The 12,004-nt window shown below is 37.6% G+C and overlaps 2 protein-coding genes across 3 annotated transcripts; both read left to right on the forward strand.

Annotated features, from left to right (window-relative positions):
- Positions 1 to 469: 469 nt before the first annotated feature.
- Positions 470 to 8,166, forward strand: LOC137731318 (protein transport protein SEC24 C). 2 transcript variants are annotated; one of them, XM_068470422.2, is made up of 24 exons: positions 470 to 1,393; positions 1,493 to 1,723; positions 1,852 to 1,926; positions 2,064 to 2,162; positions 2,427 to 2,538; positions 2,790 to 2,917; positions 3,022 to 3,141; positions 3,300 to 3,380; positions 3,751 to 3,828; positions 3,989 to 4,081; positions 4,453 to 4,507; positions 4,689 to 4,765; positions 4,929 to 5,000; positions 5,148 to 5,231; positions 5,399 to 5,518; positions 5,636 to 5,704; positions 5,883 to 5,960; positions 6,112 to 6,250; positions 6,445 to 6,609; positions 6,843 to 6,988; positions 7,122 to 7,298; positions 7,446 to 7,534; positions 7,624 to 7,655; positions 7,741 to 8,166. In XM_068470422.2, the coding sequence occupies exons 1-24, from the start codon at positions 791 to 793 to the stop codon at positions 7,842 to 7,844; spliced, it is 3,027 nt and encodes a 1,008-aa protein (XP_068326523.1). In that variant the 5' UTR covers positions 470 to 790; the 3' UTR covers positions 7,845 to 8,166. The 2 variants fall into 2 exon arrangements, with proteins under 2 accessions (XP_068326523.1, XP_088543789.1); XM_088687663.1 differs by having other exon boundaries at positions 639 to 1,393; positions 1,502 to 1,723.
- A 1,040-nt stretch (positions 8,167 to 9,206) lies between these two features.
- On the forward strand, positions 9,207 to 11,468 carry LOC137732356 (uncharacterized). Its single transcript, XM_068471666.2, has 7 exons — positions 9,207 to 9,470; positions 9,592 to 9,638; positions 9,775 to 9,922; positions 10,017 to 10,218; positions 10,497 to 10,623; positions 10,761 to 10,925; positions 11,004 to 11,468. The coding sequence occupies exons 1-7, from the start codon at positions 9,284 to 9,286 to the stop codon at positions 11,169 to 11,171; spliced, it is 1,044 nt and encodes a 347-aa protein (XP_068327767.1). The 5' UTR covers positions 9,207 to 9,283; the 3' UTR covers positions 11,172 to 11,468.
- Positions 11,469 to 12,004: the final 536 nt, after the last annotated feature.

Here is a 12,004-nt window from a genome sequence, read left to right on the forward strand (position 1 = left end):
TTAATACTGAATTTGCCCTTTAATGATATTTAAATTTAAAACTTCTCGTAAATAAAAAGGAACTCTATTAAAGTGTATTATTAACCAAAAAATGGGACAATTATTTGTCTATTAACATAATAATATGTGATTAATACGTAATCCGGGAGAATTGAATTGATGAGGGTCAAACTGAGAAAGAATTTGATTACAGAACAAATTTGAAAGAATTTGATTGACAAGAGATTAAATTAAGGAAGAATTTTATTATGGGAGTTTGGTACACCTATAATTAAAGATAAGCTAATATATGTATAAAATCCGAGTACAAATAAAGCATATTTCATACTATGTTAATTTTTTACCTTGCATACAATTTCGTTAACTGTTACCATTGATTTCGTCAATTTACTTGACGAGACAGTCAAAATTTGAGAAGTAAAAACGGGAACATAATCCTACAAAACTTTGTGTGTGAAGCATAAGAAATGTTGCAAAACAAAAGTGCGGAGATCCGTCGATCGTAACTTCCAAGAGCTTTTTGATTCTCTCTCTCAAGACAAAAACTGAAAGCGAAATAACGGAAATAAAATTTAACCGTTGGAATTAACGGCGGTAAAATCAAAAGCCCTAATCGTCTCCCGAGCTTCTTCGTCCCCAAGGTTCTTCTCACTTGCCCTAAAAGTTCCTTCCTTTTCAGTTCAATTTTCTGAATTTATTCGTAATCATCGATCGGAATTGAAATTTGAAGTAGAATCAATAAAGAATTCGAAAGCGGATTAGGGATTTTGGTCTGAATTCGAGCGATCAAATGGCGGCTCAAGGGCCACTCCGACCCGGTAATCGTCCACCGCCCCCTAATTACAACCCTAACCCAAATCATATAATTCCTCCCCCAAATTCCGATTCTTTGTCGGACAATTTGCACAATTTGAATCTCAATCGACCGCCTTCGAAGCCCACCTCTGCCCCAAGACCTTCACCTCATTCCCAACCACCGCCTTCAGCACCGCCGGGCCCATTTTCTCGGACTGCGCAGTCCAGACCTTTACCGGGTCCCCCTCCAGTGGGACCCCCCTCCTCGTTTCCACCGTACGTGGGCCCGTCAAGGTCTTTCGGGCCTCCTGTAACTTCACCACTTGGCAACAGACCGCCTCCTCCCAATGCTTTCCCGCCGGCATCCCCACCAGGTGTTTTTCTCGGCGGGCCCCGTTTTCCTCCACCTGTTGGCGGGACTGGACCTTCGGCAACAATGGCGGCAGCTCGAGCACCACATCCTCCTCATCAGCCTCAGCCTCCGCCAACCATGCATTCTGTATTGGGCAGTTCAGTGGGCAGAGCGCCTCCAGGTCCACCCGTGCAGCCGCCGCAACCAGTTTCTCAACCTCCAGAAACGTGGTCCATGCATAATCAAGTAAGCTCAAAGCTGTAAACCTTTTTTCAGACGTTGTATGCAAGTATTTTTTTTTTTCTCCACTCAATAATCTGACTGAAATGTTTTCAACTGTTTTAGGCACCGCAGCTGCCGCCAGCTTCAGCGTCTGTGCAACCACCAAGAATGTTTGGCATGCCACCACCGTTGCCAAACCAATCCATGACTGCCATATCACATGCTGTGGGGCAAACTGGAGCTCCGGTGGCAGGACCGTCAAAGATTGATCCGAACCAAATACCACGACCTATTCCAAGTTCCTCAGTGGTTGTGTATGAAACTCGTCAGGGCAATCAAACAAACCCTCCTCCGGTATTCATTTAGTTAACTTTTCTGACCATATAATTGATCTTTAAGAATCATTTTGTTTTTTTATATTTGCTCGCTGTGTTAGTGTTTAATGATCTTTCACCTAGTACTAAATGTAACTTTTTCTGAAGCCTTCTACGAGTGATTACATTGTCAGAGACACTGGGAACTGCAGTCCACGCAATCTGAGGTGCACCATTAATCAGGTATCAATCTGAGTAGTTAACAATTACAAACAAGTAGTTGATTTTGATGTTTGAGATTGTGATTCATTGGATTATGTGAGGAAAAATCAATTATTCTCAGCATTTTTTATATACATATTTGCCTTTTATTTTAACAGGTTCCATGTACTGCTGACCTTTTGGCGACATCGGGAATGCAGTTGGCTTTGCTGCTCCAACCCTTGGCCCTTCCTCATCCATCTGAAGAGCCTATACAAGTAATGCATAAATATTCTTTAGACTGTTTTTTCAATAATATGGTAACTTAACAGTTTATCATGCGTTGGTCAGTGAGTCATAATTGAGATCTGACAGATCACCGAAAATTTGGGATCACCCCTTCTCTTTGCTATTTGCGGATTTTGTCTTAATGTATTAATCTTCCATGTCAAAAGCTCCAAAATTTGTTAGTACACATATTAGATAATTGAAAGATGCATGTCTGCATCCTGGTCCTTCTTGATAAACTTTTCTTGTTATAGGTTGTGGATTTTGGTGAAAGTGGTCCTGTTCGTTGTTCTCGTTGCAAAGGCTACATAAACCCTTCCATGAAGTTCATTGATCAGGGCAGGAAGTTCATCTGTAGCTTGTGTGGTTAGTCCAACTTATGATTGCATCAGTTTTTTTATGTATCTACTATCTTTCTTTTAAGCTTTATGTGTATGCTTACTTTTATGAAAGATACTATCAGCCGTTTCTGTCATCTTCACTTCTCACATCTCCCAAAGTTTCACATTTAGGTTATTCCTTAATTTAGGATAGTTGTCCTTGTTTTCCATGTTGAATTTTTTTCATTGGTATTGATAACATGGTGATTTTACGACATGTACTTGTTTAATTTGCAGGATTTAGTGATGAGACGCCCCATGACTACCACTGCAATCTTGGTCCAGATGGTAGGCGTAGAGATGCTGACGATAGGCCTGAGCTTTGTAAAGGAATGGTTGAATTTGTTGCTTCAAAAGAGTACATGGTTAGTCGGTTCATGAGATTTCCCAGCTTTATGCGGATTCATGTTTGGTTAATGTTGTTTCTTTTCTGTTTCATTTAGATTCAAACTTAATTCTCATGTTCCAGGTGCGTGATCCAATGCTGGCTGTGTATTTCTTCCTTATTGATGTATCTATGATTGCTATGCAAACTGGAGCAACTGCAGCGGCATGCAGTGCAATCAGTCAAGTTATTTCTGATCTTCCTGTAAGTTTTATGCCTATTTGCACCTGCTTGTAGAAAATTTGACATATACTTGTCACCTTGGTTTTAGAGTATGTCAAGTTGTTTAAGTTCTTACAAGAACCTGCTTATTGGATTAAGGTTTTTAGTGACTGATTTAATTGATGATTCCACTATTTCAGGAAGGCCCTAGGACTATGGTGGGAATTGCAACATTTGACACTACAATTCATTTTTACAATTTGAAACGTTCATTACAGCAGGTCAATTATTGCTTTGTAACTCATTCTCTCTTCTGCAATGAATTTAAAAATTGCATTTGCTTCATTATCTTATCTTTTCTTATCCTGGTCTATGGCATGAAGGTATACCCCTTTCAATTGTGCTGTCTTTCAAAATAGGTGGTTTCTCTTTGTTGGGAGAAACCTTGTTTCAATATACGGCATTAAAAGCATGTCCTAAGTATGGTTCTGAGAATATATGGTTTCCTGTTGTTACAAGGATTGTACTCCGTTTAAACCATGTTACGGTTGTGGTTAATACATTTTATCCTTTCCCTGTTTACTCAACAACATTAAACATTCATTTCGGTAGAAGATTGCTCACTGATTTTATATTTGACATGTCTTGCAGCCACTGATGCTCATTGTTCCTGATGTACAAGATGTTTATACTCCTCTGCAGACTGATGTAATTGTACAGATTTCTGAGGTTAATTTCTGACTTCAGTTTTGTTTGTGTTCTCTAGTAAAGTTGTTGATATGTGTAGGGCAATCTCTTAGTAACCCCAGATAAGTCAAACCATTACTAGTTTGACAAATGTTCAAATGATTTTTTGTTAACCCTATGGTTGTTTCTGACATGTATCCAGTGCCGTCAACATTTAGAACTACTTTTGGAAAGCATCCCATCCATGTTTCAAGATAATAAAACAGCTGACTCAGCTTTTGGTGCCGCAGTCAAGGTATGGTATCCATATCTTCTTGCGTTTATTCTGGCTTTTCTGGGTGAGTGTCAAAGATGGTGTGGGAAAGCATCCCATCCATGTTTCAAGATAATAAAACAGCTGACTCAGCTTTTGGTGCCGCAGTCAAGGTATGGTATCCATATCTTCTTGCGTTTATTCTGGCTTGTCTGGGTGAGTGTCAAAGATGGTGTGGGAGAGTAAAAAAATTAAAAATTGGAGTTCTTGTTAAATTGGGTTTTCTGGTGTTTTATACTGTTATGTTTTTAAAATCACCAGCTTAATGGACACTGTATAATCACAATGATTAATGTCTAAGGGTTTATAGCTTGCATTTTCTAACGTGTTGCCATTTTGTCTATATTTTTCAGGCTGCATTCTTGGCAATGAAAAGTAATGGAGGAAAACTTTTGGTATTTCAGTCAGGTAAGTTCAGTGACATGTGTAATTTTAGTTTTATGGACTTTCTTTTTACAACATTGTCATGCTTGTTACAGCAATGCTATATTTATCTTGTTCATCTCTCTAAGGAGTGTTTTTAGAAGTTATATCTGTTTGTAAAATGGACTTATGAGTATATTCTAAAAATGATAGATGTTGTCTACAGTCTTGCCATCAATTGGAATTGGAGCCCTTTCAGCTAGAGAGGCTGAAGGAAGAACTAATAGCTCTGCGGGGGAGAAGGTATTGATAAATGATATACTGATTTTCTCCAACTACATGTTCTTCCATCTCTTGTTCTACCTTGAAATCCTGCGATCTGCAAAACTATATTATCTGAGTACTTCATTTGTTCTAACTTCTAACAGATGATTATACTCTCTGTTTGTGAATCTCTCTTTGCCAGGAGGTACATAAATTGCTTCAACCAGCTGACAAGATTTTAGAAACAATGGCAACGGAACTTGCTGAGTATCAGGTAAAACGTTTAGTGTTCTGTTTGCATTTGTTAAGTAGTTTGATATAATTCTGAATTCTGCTGATGGTCATTGGTTGGCATTTGTAGACATAGATGATGATGGGATTACTTATTCATGCTAATAATCTTTGTCTTTATATGTTACAGGTCTGCGTTGATATTTTTTTAACCACCCAGGCATACATAGACATAGCTTCTATGTCTGTCATCCCAAGAATCACTGGTGGCCAGGTACTGGAAAATGTCTATTCTTGCAATATATTATAGAAAATATAGGTTATAGTTTATTTTCCTGCCATTTTTTCATTTGTTCAGCCATTTGGGATTTTATTAACGGCACTATTCATGATATCTGTCATTGCAGACTCGACTTACCTCACATTTCCACTTTGTTCCAGGTCTATTATTATTACCCTTTCTCTGCGGTTGCTGACGCTGCAAAGATCTACAATGACCTTAGATGGAATGTCACACGGCCTCAAGGTTTTGAGGCAGTGATGCGTGTGAGATGCAGCCAGGTAACCTATTTGGAGTACTGACGTTCATTTTCTCGTTTTTTCCTTTTGTGTGATAGCAAATAGTTACTTATAATTTTCTCTGTTCTGCAAGTGATTGTTTTTCCTAATCTATTGTAGGGTCTCCAAGTTCAAGAGTACCATGGGAACTTCTGCAAGCACGTTCCTACTGATGTTGACCTACCCAGTGTAAGTTATACAACACAAACACACATATCATGTACATTCATACATCTATGTTTGCATGTTCTACTTTTGATGGTCTTTGAGTCTTTTTTCTCCACCATGGACTGCGAATAAATGCTGATCATATTGTTAGCTTGAATACCAGTTTTTATGAAACCTTAACTAATCTTTTATTGTGCAGATTGACTGTGACAAAACTATAATGGTAACCATAAAATACGATGATAAGTTGCAGGATGGCTCAGAATGTGTGTTTCAGGTACTAACTAGTTTTACTTTCAAAGTTTCTTGGAATATCTGGTCCAATATCTCCCCATTTTGATGCTGTGGAGCTTCCCATAATTCCTGTTAATGTTGAAGAAAATGACTCTTATTTTCCTTCTAATTACTTTGTCTTTTCCATTGTCCAGTGTGCGCTTCTATACACCACTGTGTACGGTCAAAGAAGAATTCGAGTTACAACTTTAGCTCTGCCATGTACAAGTATGCTGAATAATCTTTTCCGTACAGCTGACTTGGATACCCAGTTTGCTTGTATATTGAAACAAGGTATTTGGTTATACCTTTTTTCACAATCTTGTTTTTTACAACCTTTATACCATCTCATTCACTTTCTTTGTGCACTCACTCTCTAGTACCAGAAGTCCTTTTTTTCATCCCTTGCATGGCACTTTACTGACTATAGTTATATTTGATATGGGGAAATGATACTTACAATATACTGTCGAATTTTCTTTCTGCAGCGGCAATTGAAATTCCTTCTCGCCCACTCATGCAAGTCCGTGAAAGACTGACTGACCATTGCATCAACATTCTGTGTTCTTATAGGAAATTTTGTGCTACAGTTTCATCATCTGGACAACTTGTTCTTCCGGAAACACTTAAGCTCCTACCGTTGTACATCCTCGGTATCTTCTTTTATGCTTTTAAGTTATAAGACTTATACTAGTTGTATTTGTGAAGCTAAATGTGCTTTCTCCCTCCAAATAAAATAAAATCAGAATTTTGTTATGTCCCAATGCATGGACTATGCTATTCATGACTCTTCCGATAAGCATATTAGCAGTCATTGAAGTATAGCTTCCTGACATTCGTACATGTTTTAATAATTCTGTTTAAATTTTTTTTTTTTCTTTTTCAGCACTAACTAAAAGCACAGGATTGCGAGCTGCGGGGAAATTAGATGAACGATCTTACTGGATCAATTATGTGTCCTCTGTTTCTACTCCTTTAGCAATAGCACTTGTGTATCCTCGGATGGTGGCAATCCATGATTTTATTTCCAAGGTCTGAAAGGTTTACCATTACTTAAAGTTTGATTTTTCCTTTGTTCTGCTCTCTCTCTCTCAGCGACACAAACCAATGCTAGAAATGTGCTTGCTTTCAAGTTATCGATCCTAAAACCAATGGTAATTGACAGACGGATGGATCAATTGTTCCTCCTGCGATTCCACTTTCTAGTGAGCATATCAACGATGAGGGAATTTATCTTCTTGAGAATGGAGAGGATTGTCCAATATATATTGGCAGCTCGGTAGATCCAGATATCTTGAACAAGTTGTTCGGTATTTCTTCAGTTGATGAAATTCCTGCTCAGGTACGTGTTAAGCCAAATCATTCTTATACACAATGTCTGTCCCATATGATGCCTTACGACTGACTGACTTGCATATTGGCAAAGTTAATTCTCAGTATATTTCCCAATAGAAATATCATCCGATAGCTAATATTCTCGCATACACAGTTTGTGCTGCAGCAGTATGATAATCCATTTTCAGCTAAGCTAAATGACGTGGTAAATGAGATTCGACGCCAAAGATGTTCCTACCTCCGGTATGCTTTTGTTTTTCTTTTACTTTCTCAATTATGCAACGTGTTGATTCGATGCAAGTCTAATCAATTCCTCGATTATTTTCTTGCAGCTTGAAATTATGCAAGAAAGGAGATCCATCAGGTCAGTGCGTTGTTGTGCTGTGTAATAAATGTGTGACATAAAAGTTACGGGTTTATGTATTAACTCTTGTATTCTACTTTCACAGGGATGCTCTTCTTCTCATATATCGTCGAAGATAAAAATTTGAATGGCCTCTCCTATATCGAGTTTCTAATACATATCCATCGGCAGATTCAAATGAAAATGTGATTAGCTTCTTCGGTCTGATACCGGTCGTGATACCTTCGTTCTGGGCAGCCGTGGAGGGATAGAAAACAAGAAAGGACACCTTCCTTCACTGCACAGTTTGGTCATAACGAAGGACTTATGGAGGGGAGGGGGTTGGTGCCAGTGTTTGTGTTAGTTTATTTAGTCAATGGTAAATATTGAAAAGAAGTAAATTATAGAGCCCCGCAAAAGTGGTAAATGGTGAATTAATAAATATAAGAGCTCTCAAGTTTTGTGAAAACATATATTGTGGACACAATATATTTTGTGTGGAGAAAAAATGTTATAGGCTATTTAACAAAAATTCTTGGGTGGCCGGAGGACCAGTTACTCGATGTTTTAACCATTAGATTTTGGTTTTTAATTTTAAAGAATATCTAACAGTTAAAGTATCAGTAATATTGAATACCCAAGAAAGTCCTGCTATAGACCTAAAGTTTTCTTATAAAGAAATTGTAGCAATGGTTCGTTAACTTTAACCCAATTGAATTAATAGTTCATCAACTAAAAATTTGTGACCATTTGTCTTTTTAACTCATTAAAATGTGTAACTATGATTTTTTTGGTTAACTTTGTTAGAACTTTTTCAAAATGAGTCACGTACCATGCACATGAGGTTGAATCTGGGGTCAATTAAAGAAAACCAAATGAGAAAATTGTGGCAATAGTCTTTCCAACATAACTCATTTTGACGGAAGTTCTAACGTAGCTGATGAAAATGATCATAGCTGCACTTTTTGATGAGTTAAGAAACTAATGATCACTAATTTTTAGTTAAAAGAACATTACTTCAATTGAATTAAAGTTGAAGAATCATTGTTATAATAGTTGAGTGACTATTACTCGGTTTCTATAAGTTTTTATATTTTTATCTGTTTCTTAAGTTGGCCAGGACATGAATTTAAAATCGTGATTTATGGTACTGCATAAAAATTGTCACGAAATTTTATTTTATGATAATTTTTTTTAAAGTTTGTGAATATAATTTAAAATCGTGATTTATAGTTCATAGCATTTGCAAAATTTCTATTATCGGGTTTTCTAAGATATTATACGTGCTCGTAAAAGGAAATGTTATTAAAATGAGAGCATAAAATACTTGAGGGGCTTAGGAGTAGGGAAAAAAAAATGAAAATTAATGAAAAAGATTTAAAAATTTTGAGTTTTAACAATAAGAACAAAATAAATGGTGAAGTGAATAGTAACATGATTGACTTTTTAATGTAAAAATATGATTTTTCGTTAAAATGAACCTGAAATTTTTCGTTAAAGTTACCAAAAAAGAAAAAAAAGAAAAAAAAATATTTTGAATTTCAATTTAGGTCGCACATAGTCACATACAACATAAGAAATTTAAAAGTACAAACTTGGAAATTCAATCGAACTAAAAAAGTGTGTCCAGTCTCTGAAGGCTCGAAAGAATGGCAACACCGGTGGCGGTGGCGGCGGCGGAAGTAGAAAGAGAGAAGATGGAGTCGAGTAAGAAAGAGGAGATGGCGCCATGGGAGCAACACTCGACTGTAATCAGCATACCTCGCTTCGACTACAACGCCCCTTCTTCTCTTCTCCAACGCTCCCACTCCGGCTTCCTCATTACCTGCCCCATCAGTCTGTCACTCTCCTCTTCTTCCTCCTTCAAATTTATGAAAAACCCAAATTTAATAAAGAACCAACGATTCTGATAGAAAGTTTGTTTCTTTGTGTTTCTGCTGTGATCAATTTTGATCAGAGAGGGAGAAAAGCGCCACAAAAGAAGCAATTTCCCTCCTTGCAAAGGTAAAATCCCTTCCTTTATGCCTTTGAAATTACCAACTTGTTTACTGCAAATGTGATTGATTTATTATTTGCTTATGGTTGTGAAATTTTGAATTGTGATTACAATTTTGGGGTTTTTGTGTGTTTATGTTTTCAGTATGTTCAGTGCTTTAATAGTTGCAGCTCAGAAGACAATACCAGTTCGAAAAGAAGGAAGCTTTCGAAAGAGGATATTGATGGCGAGTGCTGCAATGGCAGTGGGGAAACCAAGGATGCTGCTACTGCTAACTCTGAGGACGCTCATGGTATCACTTGTATATGTTGTGCTATTAGTATTAGGTTCTGACTTTCTGTATTTGTTGTGATATGACTTGTTTGTTATCGTAATGTTGTTGGCAGATGATCTTCAGGAGCGTACTCCTCGTTTGTCTCCTGCAAAGGTGGATGCGGAAGGAGATGCAAATCCCCTTCTTTCGCTGGTTAAGTTGACAAAGAGTGGTCTGCTTCTCTTTACTTTTCGCAGAAACACTTCTCCTGACGTTGTAGATACTGTATCGAAAATTATTCAGGCTGTGGAATCCAAGAGTGTTGGTTCACCCCTGTGAGTAGATAATTTACTTTCTTCTCACAGATTTTCTGTTTCAATGCTTTTATAATTTATGCTAAAGCATTCTTTGTTTTGAGGATGTGTACGATAACTCTCTGAATACTTTCTGAATGAGGGCTTCTAGTTGTTCCCTTAGCCCACTTTGAGGTTGTGCCGCAGCTCTTCAATGTTTTTGCACTCAGTATTCATTTGCATTTCCGTATGAAGGGTCCAGTAATATATATGATCCTTTTCCCTCATTATGAACACTGATTGGGAGTTCTTTGGTGCAGTTGGTGTAATCGCATTTTCCCTATCCAAGCTACTTGTAGTTTGAAAGAGAAGGAACTGCATGAAGTTGTATCAAGGCTTGTTCTTCAATTCGTGAACGATAATCAGAAGCTTGTGCGGCCCATAAAGGTAGAAGTCAAATCCGTTATCACTTCATAACAATAGTTTCATCTTTACTTTTTTCAGCAACCATTGAAAGGGATTAATTATTTTATAGGAGTTATAATATTTTGATGTGCAAATGAAATTTCTACATGATTTTGTAGTTTGCAATTGCATATAATAGAAGAGGGATAGAGACAGAACTGAATATTCCCAAAGAATCTTCAAATGCAATTGATATGCTGGACCGTGACAAATGCTTTGCCGCAGTGGCTACTGCTGTCAAGGGTGTTGTATCAGATTCAGTGGTGGACCTCAAATCTCCGGAAGTGAGAATTCCCTCTGCATTTTCTCAAATTGGCATGTTATTCTTATGCTCGTTCTAACTATTCGACCAAAATTTGCAGCTCTGCGTTCTTCTTGAGCTACTACCCCTTTCTGGTGTACCCAAAGAGTCGTTAGTGGTTGCTGTATCAGTTCTTCCTCGACACATTGTTAATGCGAAGCCGAAACTAAGCATCAAGGCACTGGTTTCCGATACAAAATTGAAGGGGAAAAGCAATAAGAAGGATTAAACAGTTTCATGAGATCCAACAATACCCTGCGGGCGGAGTTGTAAAGTTTTCTGATAGTGATGATGAAAATGAGAGGTCTGTAGCTGGTGTTAGATATGTTACAAAATTCGATCCCACTGATTCAGCTGTTTGTTGTACCCTAACAGTCACCTCAGTTTTGTGTTTCGCTTTTCTGTGGCAGAGGTCTTTCTTTTCTTCATTCGTCATGTATTCGTTCTTGTTTTTGAGTTTTAAAGAATCCGTCTTAATTCATACTTTGCAGACATTGGTATTTAGTAACATTGGCTATTCGGTAGAGCTGATAGTGCTTTATTTATGCACTCGAGTTTGAATTTTAAAGTAGAATAACAAATGCATTAATGTTTGAACGACCCGACCCGGCCCATAAGGCTAGAAGTTAACCCATAAATACCACCCGTATTCGTTCTTGTTTTTGAGTTTTAAAGGATCCTTCATAATTCATGTTGTTGCAGACATTGGTATTTGGTCACATTGGCTATTCACTAGAGCTGATGGTGTTTTATTTATGCACCCGAGTTTGAATGAATAACAAACGCATTAATGTTTGAACGAACCCGAGCCAGCAATTAAGGCTACAAGTCAACTCACAAATACCACCCGCGTACCAATGGGTCCAACAGACCTCGAAACAGACCTTGCTCCGACCTAATTGTCCCGTTATCGGTAAACGTCTAAAAGACATGTATTTTGATTTACGAGTTCTTAGGCACCCTTTACTTACAAACCAGATATTTGGGCCAGTTCTGCTCATACTCTTTATGACTGGAATGGTTTCCCCATGCAACTGAGCTTAAGCTCCATGAAAGAGACGA

This window comes from Pyrus communis, chromosome 16 (assembly GCF_041283825.1).
Source record: "Pyrus communis isolate YQ-2024b chromosome 16, ASM4128382v1, whole genome shotgun sequence".
Classification (NCBI taxonomy): domain Eukaryota; kingdom Viridiplantae; phylum Streptophyta; class Magnoliopsida; order Rosales; family Rosaceae; genus Pyrus; species Pyrus communis.

Coding starts and splice junctions, on each gene's coding strand:
- LOC137732356 (XM_068471666.2), top strand. CDS start 9,284: ATGGCAACACCGGTGGCGGTGGCGGCGGCGGAAGTAGAAAGAGAGAAG. Junction 9,471..9,591: donor CCTCATTACCTGCCCCATCA/GTCTGTCACTCT, acceptor AATTTTGATCAG/AGAGGGAGAAAAGCGCCACA. Junction 10,624..10,760: donor AGCTTGTGCGGCCCATAAAG/GTAGAAGTCAAA, acceptor ATGATTTTGTAG/TTTGCAATTGCATATAATAG.
- LOC137731318 (XM_068470422.2), top strand. CDS start 791: ATGGCGGCTCAAGGGCCACTCCGACCCGGTAATCGTCCACCGCCCCCT. Junction 5,519..5,635: donor TGCGTGTGAGATGCAGCCAG/GTAACCTATTTG, acceptor AATCTATTGTAG/GGTCTCCAAGTTCAAGAGTA. Junction 7,656..7,740: donor CAAGAAAGGAGATCCATCAG/GTCAGTGCGTTG, acceptor CTACTTTCACAG/GGATGCTCTTCTTCTCATAT.